This window comes from Lissotriton helveticus, chromosome 1_1, assembly GCF_964261635.1.
Source record: "Lissotriton helveticus chromosome 1_1, aLisHel1.1, whole genome shotgun sequence".
Taxonomy (NCBI): Eukaryota; Metazoa; Chordata; class Amphibia; order Caudata; family Salamandridae; genus Lissotriton; species Lissotriton helveticus.
This window is the reverse complement of record NC_136057.1, coordinates 1,735,510,967-1,735,534,718: the sequence shown is the minus strand read 5'-3', so window position 1 is coordinate 1,735,534,718 and position 23,752 is coordinate 1,735,510,967. Positions and strand designations below refer to the sequence as shown.

Here is a 23,752-nt window from a genome sequence, read left to right as displayed (position 1 = left end):
GATATAATGGCCGCAATACAAAGAATTAAAGTTGACTTGGCTGGGAAAACAGACGTCGTCACCATGGTAGTGTCTCTGCCCAGAGCGGACCTTCGCATCATGAAGGATTGAGTAGCGGAGGTAGAAGGTAAAACAACGGAGCTGATCGCAGACACAAAGGCCCTGCAGAATCAAGTCAAAGAGCTGACTCAATCCGCAAGGGAAGTGGAAGATAAGTTGGAGGGTCAAGAAGGGAGCTCCTGCCAAGATAATGTCCGCATAATTGGGGTGCCGGAAGGGGCAGAGGGGCATACAGTGGACCTATTTATAGACAACCTTATAACCAACTCACTGCAGCCTAGAGGACTATCCAAACTCTTTGCGGTGGAGCATGGCCAAGGCCGGGCGCCCCGCCAGGACCTATAATAGAGAGACTGTTCCGTTTTCGAGACCGCAACGTAATCCTCCATGCGGCCAGAATGGCCCACCATTGACGTTCGAAAATGCCCTAATCACCTTCTATCCGGATTTCACACAGAAAGTGCAACAAAAAAGGTGAAACATTTGGAAACTAAAAAGATTCTATGAGCACAGGACATCAAACATTCAATGCTTTTTTCCGGCAACCCTTAGGGTAATATCAGAGGGTAAGATATGGAGATTCACAACCCCAGATGAAGCTAAAGACTGGCTGGATGGCTGGAGAAGAGCTGCAAAAGCAAAACATGGTCGGAAAGACGTATCAGCAGCAGAAGCAGTAGCAAGGGTCTCAGACTCCGAGTCATTATCAGAACACCAACAGAGAGTAGAAAATTCGCCGCAGATGCAGGAGTGACAATCCTGGGGCAGATCTGATAGGGAGTGAGACACCCGAACTATTGATTAACTCGGAAGAGGCTACCAGAACCATGACATCCTGTTGCCTAGTTGAGAATGAACATACGTACAGATAAGATTTATGATTTAACTATGAAAAAGAAATGTAGTAAATGTGGTTTTATATGCTTTGGCGTGAATTGGGATAAGCTTTGCCATGATGTAATTTGATGCGGTAGGTCGGGGGGGAAATGGTGGACTCTCAGACCCCGGGCCAAACCAAGTTGATGTTGTTATTTAGGGGCGACAGGCACTCTGAAAATTAAATACGGGGGGGTGGGAGGTTTCTAACCCACAGTACAGGGCAGCAGGAAGGGGGGATGGGAAGTTTACACAGTTTCAATGACCACCAGACAGATGGCACAGTTAGTATGTTGTTCAAGTTAATTACTTGGCAGGAATTGGGACTGGACCATGGTACACCAAAAAGACAGGAATGGAAAGATAGATCCTTTGTATACATAAGGCAGGATAGATGTGTCCTGAGTGACCAAATATGCTCCAATGGTTGACAAGAGGCACAAGATAGATAAGACTTTGGCAACCACCCAAATGAATAAACACATGTGAATATTAGTCTGGAATGTTAATGGCTTGGGCCACAAAATAGAACGCATGGTAGTCTTGCAATACCTCTGCAGACATAACCCTGACATAGTAGTGATTCAGGAAACACACCTGAAGAGCAACACATGTAAGGCTCTTGATAGATTTGGATACAAATAAGTGGCACATGCAGGATTCACTTCGGAGTCGAGAGGAGTTGGGATCCTGACTCAGATGGCACTCCCCTGCTTAATGGGACAAACTTGGTGTGATCAAATGGGTAGTTCGTAGCAGCCACAGGACGATGGGAAGGTAGGGTCCTTAATAGTTGCTCAGTTTATGTACCACCGAGACTGAACGCAGACACGTTGAAAGACCTAGATGCAATGCTGGTAGACTGCCCAGATGGGGTGTTAATACTGGGGGGAGACATGAACGCAACAATAGACCCAGAGATGGACAGAATAACAACCGTGAATAGAGAGAGGGCGTCCAACCCATTGCAAGACTTTGCCAGTGCGATGGGTTTAGTGGACCTATGGAGGCTACATAATCCAGAAGACAGGCAATACACGTTCCACTCGGCTCCACGAGGACATGAACGCACACTGGTTCAAAGGGACAGAACAAAAAGCGAGGGGAATCACTCTCCAGTAGAAACACTACTGAAAGGGCCAACAAGAAATTACACTCTACCCCCCAGACTAGACCCATGGCTTTTCCGAGACAAAAATGTCCGGGACAAGATAGCTGAGCGTACAGATACATTCTTTCAAGATAATACGGGAACAGTAGACTTGGCCTGTATGCTATGGGAGGCATATAAGACGGTAATTAGGGGGCATGTTCAGGACATAGTGGGAGGAAAAAAGAAGGAACAAAAAATTCAGCATGCTGCGCTAGAAAAAACCATTAGACAATTGGAAAGAGTGGCCGTGGGCAATAGTGAATCTGCGGAACAGGCCTGGAAGAAAATACAAGTTAAACAAAAAGAAATTAAAGCTGTACTAGAAGAGACTGCCAAGAAATATGCAAGCGCAACCCAAAGGCGACTGTATGAAGAGGGTGAAAAAGCAAACAAACTATTAGCCTGGTTGGAGAAAAGAGATAAGGAATGGAGTTGGGATAATCAGAGATTAAAAAGACCATCGACGAAATTGCTGCAGTGTTTGCAGACTACTACGAGGCCCTATATACATCCACATCCACCAGAACAAAGCAGGACTGTGTGGAAATACTCAGAGATATTCCTGTTACATGCCTATCTAGTGAGGACAGCAAAGCACTGGATGAGGAACTCATGGCAGAGGACATAGAAAGGGTGTTAAAAGACCTACAATCAGTAAAAGCATCAGGTCCTAATCGCATACCTGTGGAGTGACATTGAAAGTGGCCCCACATATGCTAAACATGTTTAATGAAGCTCTTAATGAAGGTGAGCTACCAATAGACCAGAGATTAGCGACGGTAGTGGTGATTCCGAAATCGGGGAACCACCGGAAGATTGTCTTCATACCGACCAATATCTTTGCTCTATGTTGAAGCCAAGGCTCAACCTGTGGAGGCTATATGGAGTGATGCACACGACCAAGACCAACCCAGATGAGAATGCGGCATTACTGTCCCTAGATGCAAAGATGGCATTCGACAATATATAATGCTATCCCTATAGGCAGTGTTGGAAAGATTTGGACTTGGACCTGGGTTCCGAGCATGGGTACAACTCCTATACGCGAATCCATTAGCGAGGGTCAAGGTAAATGGGGTGATATCAAGGAGGTTGCAGCTTTACAAAGGTATGAGGCAGGGATGCCCGCTCTCGCCCATGCTACTCTCAGTAGTGCTGGAACCTTTGGCTCATGGGTCAGAATAGACCTATTATTCCGAGGAATAAGTGGGGGTGCACACTGGGTGGAAAAGATATCCCTGTATGCTGATGATATACTGCTATTTGTCACCCACCCCAGGTCATCAATAAACCAAATTATTAACCTATTCTACCTATTCGGAACCTATTTGGGATATGAAATCAATTGGAATAAATCCCTTCTATACGTGCTAGTTGGGACAACCCCGATCTTACAGAGCAGTTCAAGATCCTTAGCAATTCAAGACACATTTAAGTATCTGGGCATTATAAAATCAAAGGGAGATAATAAATTCATTGGGGATAACCTGCACCCACAATTGGAGAGACTGTGCAGGGACGTGCTACACTGGAGGAAGCTGCCATTAACGTAGATGGGACACGCAGCCCAATTCAAAATGATGGCACTGCCCAGATTCCTGTAGGTGCTGCAAAATACCCCATGTAAGATACCCCCTAGTTTTTTTTAACAGATTGACGCCGAGTTAAGGCTGCTATTGTGGGATGGAGGACAGGCTAGGATAGCCTTGCAAAAGCTACCGGGCAGTGACTATGAAGGAGGACTGGCAATCCCAGATATTAAAAAATATTTATGGGCAGCACAACTCATCACCGTTAATGAGTGGGTATTTGCGGGAGAGAGAAACCAGCGTACAGAGCTGACCATCACTATATGGGAGAGGCAGAATACCTTGCTGCACTGTACCAACGGGGTTTGAACGCTGAATTGCTTACATACACACAGAAGACACTGCAGGTATGGAGGGAAACCAACACATTCTTGGGTGTAAAGATAAATTGACCGGGCGAACACCACTCTGGCACTCCGAACATCTGAGGGATGTGGGGCACCTAAAGGGCTTCCGACAATGGCAAATAATTGGGATTGAATATTTAGGCGATATATGGAGGAAGCATGCAATGATAAGGTTCGCGTACCTAAAAAAAGAATACCAAATATCTGACAACGAATTCCTTCGATACTTACAGCTTAAACACGCCTTAGGGAGACATGACCCCGAAGGGGGAGCAATTACCAGAATATTCCCCACAGGAAGACTGATTACTCATAGACCCCAATGCATGAAAAAGCGGTTTCGTTGGTGTATAAAAAATAATGAACAACTCTCCCGACCTCCTAGCATCACTCGGAGAAGCATGGACAAATGACCTAGGGTGCGATCCAACCGCCAAGAATTGTAAAATCGAAAGAAGACATGGACTGGTACTGTAGCACCGAGGTGTTCCAGGGGAGGGGAAAAATTTGGGGGAAATGGGCGCAATAAAGAAGACTGTGAATTAGTGGGAGGTGCCACGAATCAAGGGTACTATGAGGCGGAACTATGCGCTTTCAAAATTTACTATGCCAATACAGGTCTGTATGATATGATTTACACTGTACGTATTAAGGGATGGTGTGTAGAGATGACAACAAAGAGTTAGTAAAAAACAATGATCACCTTGTCCCATGTCCTCAGCCTGACTCCTCCCTCACCAGGCTGCCACATTAAGTCCATTGTGGGTAGCGGTGGGGAAAGGTGTGCAGAAGCCGCGCTGGGAGGCCCAATCAGATGCTTTGTGTCGTAATCACGCCACGCTGGTATGATGTAAACCAAGTAGATTTATTCACAGGTTGATTAATAGGTCCTTTAGGTGGTAAATCACAGCCCCGCCAGGAGCAGCCTGCTAGCTGCTCAGCCCCTCTCACCAACTGTCCCACCTCATCCAGTCACCCAGGCATTCTAGTGAAAAATGTCCTTTCGCAGATTTCATTAGATTTACAAGAGCCAAATACAAGTAAATAAATCACGCCTTACTTCTGTTGAATGCGCAATAATGTCCATATGTCCCAGGTGAACCACACACAGCACGCTTGGGCAGGGGCTGTCCGGTCTGATGGACACTGGTGGGGCTGCTTGGCGTGCTCTTTTTGTTCCCTTTGTGGCTCCTTACTTTGAGGAATCTTGAGTTTCTTAGTTTCATCTAGTGGCTCCTGTTTCTTTTGTCTTGTACCTCTTGGCTGCACCTGTCATCTGCTCCCTTTGGTATCTTCTTCCCAACATGTTATGGGGGTCATTTTAAATTTTTCCAGGCTACCTGTGCGTGGGAAGGTCTCCAACTCGTCGCCAAAGTTTATGTAGTAACCACGCTACGCTGGTATGATGTAAACCAAGTAGGTTTATTCAGAAGTAAGTTAACAGGTGGTAAAAGTCTTGTAGATGGTAATTCACAGCCCCACCAGGAGCAGCCTGCTAGCTGCTCAGCCCCTCTCACCAACTGTCCCACCTCATCCAGTCACCCAGGCATTCTAGTGAAGATCCACTCACCAACATTCCATACAGAGTAGACACACACACATCATGTGAGAATACTACATACCTCTTCCCTAATGAACAGAAGAAAGAGCGAATGCAAAAACCATAGACATGCAATAAACTATAAACATAAAAGTACATCATACGTAAATAGTCCACAACCCAAAATGAAGGGAACACCACCCGCATCACGAATAGGAAATGAACTATTAAAACAGAGTGAAAAAGCCCAGACCCAGGGATGACGGGAACACCGCACCACGAGAGGGAAAGGAACCCAAGACAAGAAGAAAAGATGGATACAAAATACAGTACCCATCCTCCTCCTCCAATACGGAAAATAAATAAAGATCAAAATGTAATGTGGAATAAAGGGACTTAAACCCAATATCCTGCCCCCAACATAACCAAAGGACAACAATGTGAAGTAATGTGAACAAAGGGGCTAAAACCCTAAGTCCTGCCCCCACATCAACAAGGGACAACAATATGTAAGTGCGGTACAAGGTGACTTACGCACGCAGGAATAACGCCTGCAACAAATGATAAGGACAACCAAAACCCTAGAACCAACCCTCATGTAAAGGAATACTCACTCCGTGAAGGGTTCACCCCTTTGTTGGGGCCATGTAAATTGTAGCTAAATCTTGCAAAAATGTAAATGTGGACAAGAGGGACTATAACCCAATGTCCTGCCCCCACCCTAAACAGGGAACAATGTAAATGTAAATGTGGACAAGAGGGACTATAACCCAATGTCCTGCCCCTATAAACCAAAAAGGGACAACTAGTGATCATGAAAAATCACACTATGTAAAAAAGACATAAGACTTCCTGAGAACATAGGGACTCGCACCCTATGTCCTGCCCCACTAGCTACTAAGGGACAACCTGTACAATGAAATGTGAAAACTCTCCAATGTGAGGTGAGGAGGCCAGCAATGTGTAGAACCAACAAGAGAAATCGTGCGGCGCAAGGCGTCTTATGCACGCAGGGACCCACCCCTGCAACCAGTCAAAACACCACCCTCGCGTAAGGTACCAATGTAATAAAGTGTAAAATTTAACACAAATATCTCAAAACTTACCCCAACGTAGGGCCAACCCTCTTTTAAGGGAACACTAACCCTGTGTAAGGGTTCACCCCTCTCTAGGGGCTATGTGAAAATGCAGCAAACTCCTGCTAAAAAACGTAAGAATACTGTAAAGCTGTGATTGTAATAAACATTCAATATTGCTACACAAATACTGAACAGTGAAACTTTGATGAATATCCACTAGATGGCAGCATTGCAGAACATATCACACTGCACTCGTGAAAAGTGCTCCGATCAATGTAAAAGTAATGTTTTTCCAAATACCGGAAAGAAATGTCTTGATGGTGGAGTTTCCATTTAATGTTGCTGGAAATGTGCTTCAAATGTACACTGTATTATAACAAAGAAAAATACATGAAATAATTTTGAATCTCTACCACGCACCAGAGTGAAGAACAACTTCCAACAAAGGCGTTCCTGACAACATCTAAAGGCTCGTAGTAGATTTCACAACAAACTGTGCCAACAAGAATTTCCGCCGAGCTGTGACAGGTTTTCATTTGTTCTTCTTCACTGGAACAAGTACGAAGTGACGTGGTTGGCAACGTGGGAATCCAGTACTTGAAATTGAAGAGAAAAATTGATGCATGCTGTCCCCCCACGATTTCCAAACAGTGAATGTCAATAATACCACATAAAATGCCAAAACTCCTCATGGTGTGAAATCTCCACATGGAAAACGACCACAGCATACTGTCCAATCTAGTGCAGGATCAACTGTAAAGTTAAGTGTTCATGTAGAAAGCGCTGGTGACACATGAAAACGTTATGTAGGCACATCACCCTGCGCAGCCTTTATAAGTAAACTTGGGAAACTCACAACAGTTGAAAGTCCAATCAGCGCAGCATCACTGAAGTAGATGAAGAGGACCAAAGCACTTGTAGCTTCACTCTGAGCAGCATCATTGGCCTTTCTAAACAGTGTACAACACGCTTTAGCTGGCGCAGAATCTCTCCTAAAAAATGTCCTTTCGCAGGTTTCATTAGATTTACAAGAGCCAAATACTAGTAAATAAATCACGCCTTACTTCTGTTGAATGCGCAATTAATGTCCATATGTCCCAGGTGAACCACACACAGCACGCTTGGGCAGGGGCTGTCCGGTCTGATGGACACTGGTGGGGCTGCTTGGCGTGCTCTTTTTGTTCCCTTTGTGGCTCCTTACTTTGAGGAATCTTGAGTTTCTTAGTTTCATCTAGTGGCTCCTGTTTCTTTTGTCTTGTACCTCTTGGTTGCGCCTGTCATCTGCTCGCTTTGGTATCTTCTTCCCAACATGTTATGGGACATCACCCTGCGCAGCCTTTATAAGTAAACTTGGGAAACTCACAACAGTTGAAAGTCCAATCAGCGCAGCATCACTGAAGTAGATGAAGAGGACCAAAGCACTTGTAGCTTCACTCTGCGCAGCATCATTGGCCTTTCTAAACAGTGTACAACACGCTTTAGCTGGCGCAGAATCTCTCCTAAAAAATGTCCTTTCGCAGGTTTCATTAGATTTACAAGAGCCAAATACAAGTAAATAAATCACGCCTTACTTCTGTTGAATGCGCAATTAATGTCCATATGTCCCAGGTGAACCACACACAGCACGCTTGGGCAGGGGCTGTCCGGTCTGATGGACACTGGTGGGGCTGCTTGGCGTGCTCTTTTTGTTCCCTTTGTGGCTCCTTACTTTGAGGAATCTTGAGTTTCTTAGTTTCATCTAGTGGCTCCTGTTTCTTTTGTCTTGTACCTCTTGGCTGCGCCTGTCATCTGCTCCCTTTGGTATCTTCTTCCCAACATGTTATGGGGGTCATTTTAAATTTTTCCAGGCTACCTGTGCGTGGGAAGGTCTCCAACTCGTCGCCAAAGTGTATGTAATAACCACGCTACGCTGGTATGATGTACACCAAGTAGGTTTATTCAGAAGTAAGTTAACAGGTGGTAAAAGTCTTGTAGATGGTAATTCACAGCCCCACCAGGAGCAGCCTGCTAGCTGCTCTGCACCTCTCACCAACTGTCCCACCTCATCCAGTCACCCAGGCATTCTAGTGAAGATCCACTCACCAACATTCCATAAAGAGTAGACACACACAGGCTGAGCAGCTAGAGTGAAGAAACATAGGGATTGAAACATCATGTGAGAATACTACATACCTCTTCCCAAATGAACAGAAGAAAGAGCTAATGCAAAAACCATAGACATGCAATAAACTATAAACATAAAAGTACATCATACGTAAATAGTCCACAACCTAAAATGAAGGGAACACCACCCGCATCAAGAATAGGAAATGAACTATTAAAACAGAGTCAAAAAGCCCAGACCCAGGGATGACGGGAACACCGCACCACGAGAGGGAAAGAAACCCAAGACAAGAAGAAAAGATGGATACAAAATACAGTACTCATCCTCCTCCTCCAATACGGAAAATAAATAAAGATCAAAATGTAATGTGGAATAAAGTGACTTAAACCCAATATCCTGCCCCCAACATAACCAACGGACAACAATGTGAAGTAATGTGAACAAAGGGGCTAAAACCCTAAGTCCTGCCCCCACATCAACAAGGGACAACAATATGTAAGTGCGGCACAAGGTGACTTACGCACGCAGGAATAACGCCTGCAACAAATGATAAGGACAACCAAAACCCTAGAACCAACCCTCATGTAAGGGAATACTCACTCCGTGAAGGGTTCACCCCTTTGTTGGGGCCATGTAAATTGTAGCTAAATCTTGCAAAAATGTAAATGTGGACAAGAGGGACTATAACCCAATGTCCTGCCCCCACCCTAAACAGGGAACAATGTAAATGTAAATGTGGACAAGAGGGACTATAACCCAATGTCCTGACCCTATAAACCAAAAAGGGACAACCAGTGATCATAAAAAATCACACTATGAAAAAAAAACATAAGACGTCCTGAGAACATAGGGACTCGCACCCTATGTCCTGCCCCACTAGCTACTAAGGGACAACCTGTACAATGAAATGTGAAAACTCTCCAATGTGAGGAGGCCAGCAATGTGTAGAACCAACAAGAGAAATCGTGCGGCGCAAGGCGTCTTATGCACGCAGGGACCCACCCCTGCAACCAGTCAAAACACCACCCTCGCGTAAGGTACCAATGTAATCAAGTGTAAAATTTAACACAAATATCCCAAAACTTACCCCAACGTAGGGCCAACCCTCTTTTAATGGAACACTAACCCTGTGTAAGGGTTCACCCCTCTCTAGGGGCTATGTGAAAATGCAGCAAACTCCTGCTAAAAAACGTAAGAATACTGTAAAGCTGTGATTGTAATAAACATTCAATATTGCTACACAAATACTGAACAGTGAAACTTTGAGGAATATCCACTAGATGGCAGCATTGCAGAACATATCACACTGCACTCGTGAAAAGTGCTCCGATCAATGTAAAAGTAATGTTTTTCCAAATACCAGAAAGAAATGTCTTGATGGTGGAGTTTCCATTTAATGTTGCTGGAAATGTGCTCCAAATGTACACTGTATTTTAACAAAGAAAAATACATGAAATAATTTTGACTCTCTACCACGCACCAGAGTGAAGAACAACTTCCAACAAAGGCGTTCCTGACAACATCTAAAGGCTCGTAGTCGATTTCACAACAAACTGTGCCAACACGAATTTCCGCCGAGCTGTGACAGGTTTTCAACTGTTCTTCTTCACTGGAACAAGTACGAAGTGACGTGGTTAGCTACGTGGGAATCCAGTACTTGAAATTGAAAAGAAAAACTTGCCAGCTTTTAAGATGGCGGCACATTTTCTGGTGCAGCGCCGGATGGCTCAACACAACAGCGTGCACCAAAACACCAGAGGGCAATGCTGCAGCTAATGCATCACAATAAAGATCGTCGAGATTATGGAGGAGAAGTCACAAGAGGCTGCGCTGGACCCTAGTACTGCACCAAGGTGAGCGCGAGCAAAGTCTCTTTTCAATGTGAAATAAGCAGTTGGATAGGGCGGCAATCTCGAAGTCCCAACAAGCATTGAAAAAAACAAAGACAAAACATGCTCCTCATGACTCGTGACTCTGTTCCTGATGCATGCTGTCCCCCCACGATTTCCAAACAGTGAATGTCAATAATACCACATAAAATGCCAAAACTCCTCATGGTGTGAAATCTCCACATGGAAAATGACCACAGCATACTGTCCAATCTAGTGCACGACCAACTGTAAAGTTAAGTGTTCATGTAGAAAGCGCTGGTGACACATGAAAACGTTATGTAGGCAGATCTAGTGGCTTCTGTTTCTTTTGTCTTGTACCTCTTGGCTGCGCCTGTCATCTGCTCCCTTTGGTATCTTCTTCCCAACATGTTATGGGGGGTCATTTAAAATTTTTCCAGGCTACCTGTGCGTGGGAAGGTCTCCAACTCGTCGACAAAGTTTATGTAGTAACCACGCTACGCTGGTATGATGTAAACCAAGTAGGTTTATTCAGAAGTCAGTTAACAGGTGGTAAAAGTCTTGTAGATGGTAATTCACAGCCCCACCAGGAGCAGCCTGCTAGCTGCTCAGCCCCTCTCACCAACTGTCCCACCTCATCCAGTCACCCAGGCATTCTAGTGAAGATCCACTCACCAGCATTCCATACAGAGTAGACACACACAGGCTGAGCAGCTAGAGTGAAGAAACATAGGGAATGAAACATCATGTGAGAATACTACATTTTGTCCTTGTACATTGCTGGAAACCCACCTCTCTATATAGTGGTCTACATTGGGGTACACTATCCGGAGACATCGAAGACACCCTTATTGGTTTACAAAGGCAAAAAGTAGATAATGCTAATGCTCTATTTTGTGGTAGTGTGGCAGAGCAATTAGACTTATCAGAGGGTAGTGCTACACATTTGTTGTACACACCAAGGAAAAATGATTAAACACACTCAAAGAATGAAGTCGGGACTAAATTAGAAAAATAGTACTTTCTTTTATATGAATATTGAGACCAAGAACTTTGGTACAAGGTAAATACATTTTGTTATTTGATAGATTATAGTAAAATGCAATAATCATGGGTGTGCGAAATTACGCACAATGCATTTCCTGTGGAAGGAAAAAGGGAAGTGGAAAAAGCAATGCAGAACAGTTATTGTGCAGGCCGCATAGTGACAAGACAAGCTGGAGGCTTGACGATTGTTGAGTTCTATGGCGGTAATCAGGAATTTGCGCCCAAAGTCCACCACAAGGTCTGCAGTTCTCAGTCCAATAGCATTTCTTCATTTGTCTTCTACTTGTGTCCATGCAATCCGAGTTCAGGGTCTGGTGATGCACCTAAATACTACATTTGGGGACACAGACAGGGAGTGACAGTTAGTGGCCAATGGGCCCTTTACCTGGGGTGTCTACACCTTCTATTATGCTCACCTACTGTGGGAGGGGGGCATAGCCCTAGTCCTGATTGGAGAAGTCCCACCCTCACCAAGATGGTGGGCACTGAAAAATGTACTTAACCGTGCCTTCAGCACCTGAGGGGTGAAGTTGGCAGAGGGGGCACACCTCCTAGTCTTTCTAATTTTAGCCATCTGTCTTACCGCCAAATGGGGATGCGGACAGAAGGGGACTCCTTCTATCAGGAGAGGCTGAGGTCACATTTCAAAGGCGGCAAGCCCTTTGAAGCTTCCCACCACAAATGGCTCATCCTGACTGGGGGAAGGTGTGGACACCTCCACCCAGGACAGGCTTTGGTCTTGACCTCTGAGCGCGCTTGCGCTCAACCCATGAGGTCAGGACTCTGGTGGTGACAGGCTGGCTTAGACCAGTCGGTTACCACACGAAGGGTTGGTGGGTTTCAGGAGACCCTGCTAAGGGATCCTCTGTGTGCAGTTATTAATACATTCGACAATGGAATCTGTGCAGGTTTATTAAGATGAGATGTTTGTTACCCAACATCCCATAGCACAGTGAATCCATCAGGGAGCTGGGGAACTCGTAATAATGAATGTCCACCTTTTTACTCCACATGGCTTCCCTATTCAGTTACAATATCCAAGAATCGACATGGATATTGCAGGGATATATCTGCTGATGCAGATATATCCCCACAGTCGATATAGTGCACCCTGCCATAGGGCTATAAGGAGTGCGAGAGTGGTATCTTACCTATATCCCATACAGTGTCTGTTGGCATGGCTTACAGGGATGTATGCCATGTCGACTCTTCGGTTTTGTCTGGATCAAAGCACACAGTCTGCAGTGGCAGTGTGCATTGGCTTGGTGAGGAGACCCTAGGGTGGCACAGCTTGTGCTGCTACCCTTGGTAGCCCTCTTCAGTGCCAATGCCCTAGGTACCAGGGGTTCCATCTACTAGGGACTTCCAAGGAGTACTGAAGTGGCACCAGTTGGGAAACAAAAGAGCTTCTGGCACAGGGAACCTGATTGGTAGGAACCCTGTGCACTTTTAGTCAAAATAACATCATTTTCCAGGCAAAATGGGTGGGCTAACCATATCCAAAAGAGGCATTTTCCTACAGGCATTGTCACCTCAGTCCGGTTGGACCATATTTAATTAAGTTAGTAAATGTTCCATATTCTGAAGAGGGCTGAAATAAGTGCGACAGTGAGTGAAGACAGGCGATAGATACTGTGTCTGAATTTTGTATTTGACTCTCTTAGTGCCTTATGTTAGTGTTTTCTATGTTGGTGAGCACTGTCAATTCAGTCATTATGTGCCCCTTGTTGGATGCAAAATTATACTTATATGTTCTTTGTTAACATTTTGTTATGATGGAAGGCCCCAGACATGAGCTAGAGTGATGGGAATTAGGAACCCATTTTCCTGGGTATTCCTTAAATGCAGAATTAGTTCTACAATTTTACAAAAATTTAATTACAATATTCCCTCCATTGAGTGAGGCAGAATTACTTAGGAATTCCTTAATAAACTGTCTTAAACGACATAGAAAACACTGGCAGTAAAGACAGAGTAGGTAGTGCTTATTAGTTCTGGAATACATGAAAACATGCTTACCGCTCTGAAAAGTGGCCGAATGTAATGACTGTTCTGGGGCAGATGCCGAAAATCCATGGCTGTGATGTAAAATCCAGAATGTCTGGTCGCCTTATGAAGAGCTCTGGTAGGTGAAAAATAATTAGTGTGACATGACACTATTTGTTTCTAATACAATAATTATCTTTCTGCTTTAGTAATAATTTAGAAAAAATTTAAACAATTCAACAATAATTTCTCTCACGTGTCTGCTATTTTAGTTTTATATTTAAAAAATGAAAAAAATACTGGGTTTCTCTGCTTTTACCTGTTTTTGTTGCTTGAGTAAGCGTTCAAATAAAGAGCCAGAGAGATGCCTGAGTTTTGTAAAGAATGCTAGAGTACATTGCAAAACTTCAGTATTTAAATCGTGTTCTTATTTTTGCAGTAACTACCTCTTTAGTCTGTAATTGAGAATTGTTTTGTGGTTGTTTGACCCTTTCCCTTCCCTCCCCAGCAGAAAGGGACATTCAGATCCTTGAGAGGTGAACTTAGTCTCAATCATGTAACAGATTAGGACATAGGTGCACGTGTTGGTACACCTGGTTTCAGGTGTTGCCACAACTGCAAAGCATGTAGAAATAGTACTGACTGTAGGAAATTAGCAGTACCGAACTCTAAGAGGGAGTTTGTTATTAACAAAAACTCACCTCTAACACGCCATATAGTGTATACGTCTTGATCTGTCCCTGCAATAAATGGTACTTCGGGAGTACTAAACATGAGGCAAAAAAACGGGTGTTGGAGCACTTACACGCAATACGCAATACCAACAGACAGTACCCGATAGCTCGCTATTTCTATGAGAATCATATGCAGGATGACAAGCTTGTACGTATGGTGGTGATCGACTCTGTAAATTTGGGTGTGAGAGGGGGCAATCGAGAGTTGTCCTTAAGAAAGTTGGAGTCCCGATATATTATCGATTTGGAAAGTCAGGCACCCAAGGGGTTAAATCTGAGCGAAGAATTATCAATTCATTTGTATGGAGTAATGGTTTGTCATAACAGATCTGCATATAAGTCTGTTTTTTACAGATGGGGCACTTCTTTTTGCAACTGATGGATTAGCTTAAGGATGGAAAATTGGACAAGTCACTAGCATCATTGATGTATTCATGGACAATTTATTTTTATAGATACATGGACACATTATATTAGTTCTGTGTGTACAGGGTATCCCACTGGGGCAGAATTGTTAACAAATGTATAGGCTGAAGCTGTATACATTTAGCACAGATGAGGGAGATAACTCAGGCCCACTTGGGCAGAATTGTTGGGACTCTGTTTCGTCCATTACAACTTTATTGATGTTGCCGTTGTGAAGACATATTATGGTCTCATAGTATTGAGCCTATTATATTGCTCGGAACAACTGTGGCATGTGTCACAGCCAATACACGCGCCGGAGAGAAAGCACGGATTAAATGAACGGGCTGTTTACTTTAATGTGAACTTAGCGTTTGAGAACTACTACATATGCAATAGCAATTATGGAGAGCCAGCGGCTAATATATTTGCCGATGTTTGATTCTCTGGGCGCACTGTTTTGAGAAAGTGAGTATTTATTTTTCTTGGCTCGTTATTGCTATCATCGATATTGTACAACAGTATATGATTTACACTGTTTCATATGATTTATAAACTGTTTGACAACGTGCATTATGTGATGTAACTTGTACATATTGACATTTCAAAATGGCCACGAATGTTGAACATTTTTTCACTTGAAGGGTGGTAAATTGTTATTGATGAATCAAGAGGTGTATTTAAACATGGTGGTTGGCACTGGACTACGAGCGTGATCAAGCCGTAATGGCAAAACGCGTCGTTTATGCACTTGCCAAATAAAGTGACTGCATGAAGCTTGGTTGTCCAAGTGTTTCCTTTAAATAATGGGACTTGCGGCAAGAATACAGAGGAGCTCCGGTATCCTTACTTGGACCGCCCACGACAGCCCGTGATTTCACAACCGGAACTTGTGGACTGATATATATATATATATATTACCTACTGGCGGTCGCCAGTAGGTAGTTATAGTTAGGATTGTTTTCCATAGGGAAATCGCAACATTCTATTGGGAATAACTTTGGCGTCGGTTGAGGAATCTGCCTGAATTTTTCCTCAACTTTGCCTCGCGGCTCTCCGCTCCTTCCCTTAAAGTTCGGGGGGGATTCGTCAAGCGTGGGATGAGATAAAAGGGGGGTCCCAAAACGTGTTTTCCCCATGTTAATTTCCATAGGGCGGTCAAACTCACTTTCAGCTCGAACGGCTGAATGGATTTTCACCAAACTTGGCAAAATTGTAGGGACTGGTAGCCCGATGTGCCTTTGCTATGTCTCAAGATATGTGCTCCAGAGGATTTTGAGGAATTTGAGTTAAAAAAATTTATATATCTGTAAGCGTGCCCCGGTACGCGTACCGGGGAGCGCACCGGGCGCGCTACGCGACTTGCGCACGGAAAGCTGATTGGCTCTCGGGTGTCTGTAAACATTCGAAACAGTCCGCAGTGGCCGCCATCTTGTGTCTCGGTAGGATCGATACACAAGAGGTGGCAAAAAACAAAGGGGGAAATGACCAAAAGGGGGCAGGGTACACCCCCACTGACCCCCTAGGTTTGATGTGGGGGCCATAAAAGGGTCCCGCGGAACAACATTTTTTTATTTTTTTCCGATTTTCGCGGGGGGAGCGCCCGGTACGCGCACCGGGAGCGTACCGGGCAGCGTACTTTGGTGAAAAATAGTTAAAATAATAGTGTAAAATAATCATTTTGAGTGATTACAGGTAGGGTAGCTCTGAAAAGAGCTTTTGGGTTCTGTGGCGGTTTTAGGTACCTACAAGTACGTCACACACACACCCACACGCACACAACCCTACACCCCCACACCCACACACTCCCCACACACACCTCACACATGCACACCTCCACCCACACCCAAACACCCCACCCCCCCACACCCACACCATACACATCCACACCCACACCCACACATCCCACACACCCACACTCACACACACACCTCACCCCCCAACACACACACACACGCACACACAGATACCTCACAGACACACCCCACACATCCCACACACACACCTCCCCCCCCACACACACACACCTCACAGACACACCCACACATCCCACACATACACACATATCCTACACACATACCCCCACACCCACACACCTCCCACACACACCTCACACACCCACACCTCCACCTACACTCAAACACCCCACACACCTACACACACACCTTACACACCCACACCCCCACCCACACCCACATACCCCATACACCTACACACACCTATACACCTCACCCCCCAGACACATACACACACACACCTCACAGACACACCCCACCATCCCTCACACACACCTCCCCCCCCCACACATGGGGAAAACTCAGTGAAAGAGTAAAATGATAATTTAAAGTGCTTAGAGGTAGGGTAGCTCTGAATAGAGTTGTTGTGATGTGTGGGTGATTTAAGTACCAACATGTAGGTACCAATGCAGAGTCTTAAATTCAATGTACACCTTTTTTTATGTAGATATCTAGCATGTTGTTACAGAAGTTATTGTGGTATATGGAATCCATACCATAGTCTGTCAGGAAAGCAGAAACAGATCCTTTAAGTACTCCCTGAGAAGACCTAGGGGATCATGGGTAGTCTACCCTGCTCCCTTATGATGTTTTAAAATTGCACAGTATACTGTAAGTTTCACTTTATACTATAATATAAACATAATCATTTTGGTAGTACTTCATGAATTAGATATAAAAACGAATAATGTCTGAAACTATTTTTAATTATTAAATAAAAATTTATTGGTTAGAATTTTCATAGTTCAATAAAACTTCCATCATTAGATCATCTGGAATCTCCTCAAAAATGCATGTTTCTATATCTTGTAAACATTCAATAAATTGTTGATCCAAAGACTGATCCATAAAATCTTCTTCAAGAAAATTTTCATGAAGAATCTCCTCATATGTAATCTCGAAGGAAACATTGATATTTTCTTGCTCCGCTTCCATTTTTTTGCTGTAAATTGCATAAAAAATAACTATATCACTAGAGTTAGGGCACTGTTGGGTTTAAGTTCAGACAGGTAGTTCTGATTTTTTAACAGTGAAGTTAACTTTGGGGAGTGTATGGTAACAGGCAGGAAGTAGAAATATAAAAAAGTGCCTGTGAAGAAGCGTAAGTAAATTCATAATTATAGCAGAGAAGCCTAAGTCAATCCATAAATATAACAGAGGAGCCTATCTCTATCTATAACTATAGCAGAGGGACAGTAAATAATTATCAGAAAACGTTTTTACAAATTAACTTAAAGTGCCCCTTACAAATTAACAACTTACTTTACAGAGAGGTGAAGAAGAAAAAATGCGAAAATCCTTTCAAGATGTACCTCAGGTAGTTGTAGGCAAAATGGCCGTGTTTCCCTCTCATTTTTCATTTATATTCATGTACATAATCAATAAAATGTCAGGAAAAAAAAGTAGAAAATGAAAGTAACATTTTAATTGGTTGTAAATTCTAACACTTCAGATGTGTTTTTGTCATGTAATTTACCTCAGGATATTTAGACAGTGCTACAGCTCAAATGGCTCAATGGAATTCCACCAAATTTGGGAAAATGGTAGGGACTGGTATGTAGTAGGGCCTATTCTATATTTGGTGAAAGTCTCTCCAGTGGTTTTTATGTAAATTAACTTTAAAAAAATGTTGGGAGCGCTTCCCGGTGCGCGCCCCGGTACGCGTACCGGCAGCGCTACGGGAGTCCTCCATTTTGTGTTTCGGTAGATTTGAGACAGAAAATGGAGGAGAAACAACGTTGGGAATGGGTATTAGGGGGCATGGTAGGCATTCCCTGACCCTCTAGGTTTTCTGAGGGGGTCTTAGGAGGCCCATATAGGCGGAAAAAAAAAGAAATTAATTTTTCGCGGGGGGAGCACCCGGTACGCGTACCGGGGAGCGTACTTTGGTGAACAATTGTGAAAAAAGTTAGAAAAAGATAAACATTTGGAGTGACCAGAGGTAGGGTAGCCCTGAAAAGAGCTTTTGGGTTCTGTGGCTGATTTAGGTACCTACAAGTAGGTACCAATGCACAGTCTTAAATTCAGGAGGAATATTCTATTCCCCTCATCTGAGAAGTGCACACCATCTCCTCTGTAGATATCTTTCATGTTGTAACGCAAGTTGTTGTTGTATATTGAACCCATTCCATAGTCTCTCACGTAAGCAGAAACAGATGTATTCACATGTTTCCATGCTTTCTCAAATTGTGGACAAAATTGGTTGGACCAGTTCCATTTCTGTCTTTGGCATATATTGGAATATACCATGGCAGTTTGTGGAAAAAGTGTCATCAATTGCCCAAAGGTGTCCTTTAAAACCATCTCCAGACCTACCCCAGTCAAAGTTCCTAGGTCATTTCCACCACAGTGCAAAAGTATGAGGTCAGGGTGTGGCAGATGGTAAAAGGTTTCACCAATGGTATCAATTGATGACATCTCAATCCTCTTTGGCCAATCTATTTTATGTGCACATTTGGTAAATCAAGGTTGTGAAAATTTCTGGTAGCGGCATACCTTTGAGCCCAGTGAATGTAGCTATGTCCAATAATCCAGACAGAGTACATGGTGAGAGGAGGTTCTGGTGCAGTCAGATGAAGTGTGGGAATGATATGGCAGTTGGAGCAGTAGGAGTTTGCAAAAAGAAAACTTTGGAGTTTCAGTGCTCTTGAATCACAAGCAATGATTGGTGGATTCCGATAGTTAGAAACTGAAAGTTAGGGTGCATGGTTCTGTTATGTGAAAGAAGTACTTTGAGTGGTTAAGAAAAAGTCATTTAAAGAAAGATTGCAGTGGATAAGCTGGTATATTGAGAGGTCAAACATGCTTGCTGATTTGATTTGCAACATTGTAGAATAAACTTTTAACCCTGGGAGCTCAGTGAGGAGGGAGTTGCTATGGTAACAGGTAGAAAGGGCTGAGGGGGGGAAGGGTGTTGATTTGAAAATAGAGAGGGAAGAGTTTTGATTGGTTACCATGAGGAATATGTGTGTAGAATTAGAGGTTTTCTGTGCCATTAATGGTTGCAGTGCCTGGAGAACATACCTTTTGCTCTGCTAAAGAAATATTGGTGTGTGTATCTGACACTGTTCTGAATCTCCTAAAGCATTTGTAAAGGTGAATTATGATTCATTTAGATAGAGAGTTAAGATTAAGAAGCACATTGATTTTCTTTGCTGTTTGTGTTTCTGTGCAGTGTTTCTAAAATGTTAATTGAAAAACGATTTTAGTGCAAAACAATGGGTTTTAGTAGTGAAAATGAATGCTTGTAAATAGGATCTGTGCTCTGTTCATAAAATATTAAATAAAAAACGATTTTAGTGCAAATCCATGGGTTTAACATGTTTAAGAAGGAATAAATAGTGTGTGCATAATTATATAAAAATATTTGAATCTTTTACAAACATGTTACCTGTTTTACCTCAGATTGGGAAGCAGACTGAGTTTCTTTGCTGTTGGTTTGTTTCATTTTTTTGGTAATGCTTGGTAGGAATGTTTGCAAGAGATAGGAAATGTATTTTGTAAAATAGTGACTTTTCAGTACTGAAATGGAATGATTGTATATAGGACCTGCACTGTGTTTCTAAAATGTTATTGAAACATCGATTTTGGGACAAATGAATGGGTTCTACATTTTTGAGAAAGAATAAATAGTGTGTGCATGATTACATAAAAAAATGTGAAGCTTTCACAATCATGTCACCTGTGTTACCTCAGATTAGGAAGCATACTGATCTTCTTTGCTGTTGGTTTGTGTTATGTTTTTTGGTAATGCTTGGTAGGATTGTTTGCAAGAGAGAGGAAATGTATTTTGTAAAATAGTGAGTTTTCAGTACTGAAATGGAATGATTGTACTCCAGCAATGCATCCTTTTACATGGGGAAAGCTTCATGTGAAAGCGTTTGCCTCAGTCTTATATCTGCTGTAAGGCAGTCGCAAGATTTGGACGTAAAAGTGTCCTAAAAGTGACGCAGAGAAATCTCATAGATTTCACTGTGTCACTATTACGAGGCTTTTTGCTGAGAAATGACCCCTCTGTGTACATTACACCTGACAGAGGTATAATGTGGCGTAGAGGTTTAAAAAGTGACGCATCTACCTACATGCGTCACTTTTTAAATATGGCGCAAAAAGTGACGCAGTGAAATCTCATAGATTTCACTGTGTCACTATTACGAGGCTTTTTGTGGAGAAATGACCCCTCTGTGTACATTACACCTAACAGAGGTATAATGTGGCGCAGAGGTTTAAAAAGTGACGCATCTACCTACATGCGTCACTTTTTAAATATGGCGCAAGAAGTCACATGTTTTATTCCGCCGATGCGTCACAAAAAGTGACGCATCAGTAGTGCAAAACTGACGCAGGGCTTTATAAATGAGGCTCATTTATTTTTTTGCACACTACTCCAGTTTAGTACTGTCCACTGCGCTCTTGGACACAAGCCTCACCTTTTGTGCTCCCCTAGACAGGCTTCATCACATGAGCACTCCTGCTTAGGCGTTATAATCTTTTTTTAGAATAACATTTGAAAAACAGAGAAAAGGTTATATGTATAAGCTTTTCATTACACTACTAAAATAGTTTTGGTGCAAGTTAATGAGTTTTAAATTTTTGAGAAAGAATAAATAGTAGGACCTGCACTGTGTTTCTAAAATGTTATTGAAAAATCGATTTTCGGACAAATCAATGAATTCCACATTTTTGAGAAAGAATAAATAGTGTGTGCATGATTTTAGTGCAAAACAATGGGTTTTAGTAGTGAAAATGAATGCTTGTAAATAGGATCTGTGCTCTCTTCATAAAATAATAGATAAAAAACGATTTTAGTGCAAATCCATGGGTTTAAAATTTTTAAGAAGGAATAAATAGTGTGTGCATAATTATATAAAAATATTTGAATCTTTTACAAACATGTTACCTGTTTTACCTCAGATTGGGAAGCAGACTGAGTTTCTTTGCTGTTGGTTTGTTTCATTTTTTTGGTAATGCTTGGTAGGAATGTTTGCAAGAGATAGGAGATGTATTTTGTAAAATAGTGACTTTTCAGTACTGAAATGGAATGATTGTATATAGGACCTGCACTGTGTTTCTAAAATGTTATTGAAAAATTGATTTTGAGACAAATGAATGGGTTCCACATTTTTGAGAAAGAATAAATAGTGTGTGCATGATTACATAAAAAGTTTTGAAGCTTTCACACTCATTTCACCTGTGTTACCTCAGATTAGGAAGCACACTGAGCTTCTTTGCTGTTGGTTTGTGTTATTTTTTTGGTAATGCTTGGTAGGATTGTTTGCAAGAGAGAGGAAATGTATTTTGTAAAATAGTGAGTTTTCGTTACTGAAATGGAATGATTGTACTCCAGCAATGCATCCTTTTACATGGGGAAAGCTTTATGTGAAAGCGTTTGCCTCAGTCTTATATCTGCTGTAAGGCAGTGGCAAGATTTGGACGTAAAAGTGTCCTAAAAGTGACGCAGTGAAATCTTATAGATTTCACTGTGTCACTATTACGAGGCTTTTTGCGGAGAAATGACCCCTCTGTGTACATTACACCTGAGAGAGGTATAATGTGGCGTAGAGGTTTAAAAAGTGACGCATCTACCTACATGCGTCACTTTTTAAATATGGCGCAAAAAGTGATGCAGTGAAATCTCATAGATTTCACTGTGTCACTATCACGAGGCTTTTTGTGGAGAAATGACCCCTCTGTGTACATTACACCTGACAGAGGTATAATGTGGCGCAGAGGTTTAAAAAGTGACGCATCTACCTACATGCGTCACTTTTTAAATATGGCACAAGAAGGCACATGTTTTATGCCGCCGATGCGTCACAAAAAGTGACGCATCAGTAGTGCAAAACTGACGCAGGGCTTTATAAATGAGGCTCATTTATTGTTTTGCACACTACTCCAGTTTAGTCCTGTCCACTGCACTCTTGGACACAAGCCTCATCTTTTGTGCTCCCCTAGACAGGCTTCATCACATGAGCACTCCTGCTTAGGCGTTACAATCTTTTTTTAGAATAACATTTGAAAAACAGAGAAAAGGTTATATGTATAAGCTTTTCATTACACTACTAAAATATTTTTGGTGCAAATTAATGAGTTTCACATTTTTGAGAAAGAATAAATAGTAGGACCTGCACTGTGTTTCTAAAATGTTATTGAAAAATCGATTTTGGGACAAATCAATGAATTCTACATTTTTGAGAAAGAATAAATAGTATGCGCATGATTACATAAAAAAATTTGAACTTTTCACAATTATGTCACCTGTGTTACCTCAGATTAGGAAGCACACTGAGCTTCTTTGCTGTTGGTTTGTGTTATTTTTTTGGTAATGCTTGGTAGGATTGTTTGCAAGAGAGAGGAAATGTATTTTGTAAAAAAGTCAGTTTTCAGTACTGAAATGGAATGATTGTACTCCAGCAATGCATCCTTTCACATGGGGAAAGCTCCATGTGAAAGCGTTTGCCTCAGTCTTATCCCTGCTGTGAGGCAGGTGCAAGATTTTGATGTAACAGTGTCCTAAAAGTGACGCAGTGAAATCTCATAGATTTCACTGCGTCATTATTACGAGGCTTTCTGCAGAGAAATGACCCCTCTCTGTACATTACACCTGACAGAGGTATAATGTGGCGCAGAGGTTTAAAAAGTGACGCATCTACCTACATGCGTCACTTTTTAAATAAGGCGCAACAAGGCACATGTTTTATGCCGCCGATGCGTCACAAAAAGTGACGCATCAGCAGTGGAAAATTGATGCAGGGCTTTATAAATGAGGCTCATCTTTTTTTTGCACACTACTCCAGTTTAGTCCTGTCCACTGCACTCTTGGACGAAAGCCTCACCTTTTGTGCTCCCTTGGAAAGGCTTCATCACATTTGACTCCTGCTTAGACCTCATAATCTTTTTTTAGAATAAAAATTGAAAAACAGAGAAAATGTATATGTATAAGCTTTTCATTGCACTACTGAAACAT

The 23,752-nt window shown here is 42.5% G+C and overlaps 1 protein-coding gene across 2 annotated transcripts in view; it reads right to left on the bottom strand.

Moving 5' to 3' along the window:
- LOC144774269 (uncharacterized) overlaps positions 1-23,752 on the bottom strand; it is a 592,191-nt gene that overhangs the window by 324,091 nt on the left and 244,348 nt on the right. For both annotated transcript variants that reach the window (XM_078659178.1, XM_078659179.1), the window contains exon 3: positions 13,665-13,767. In XM_078659178.1, coding sequence (XP_078515304.1) covers positions 13,665-13,767 — 103 coding nt within the window. The remainder of the gene's footprint in view (positions 1-13,664; positions 13,768-23,752) is intronic.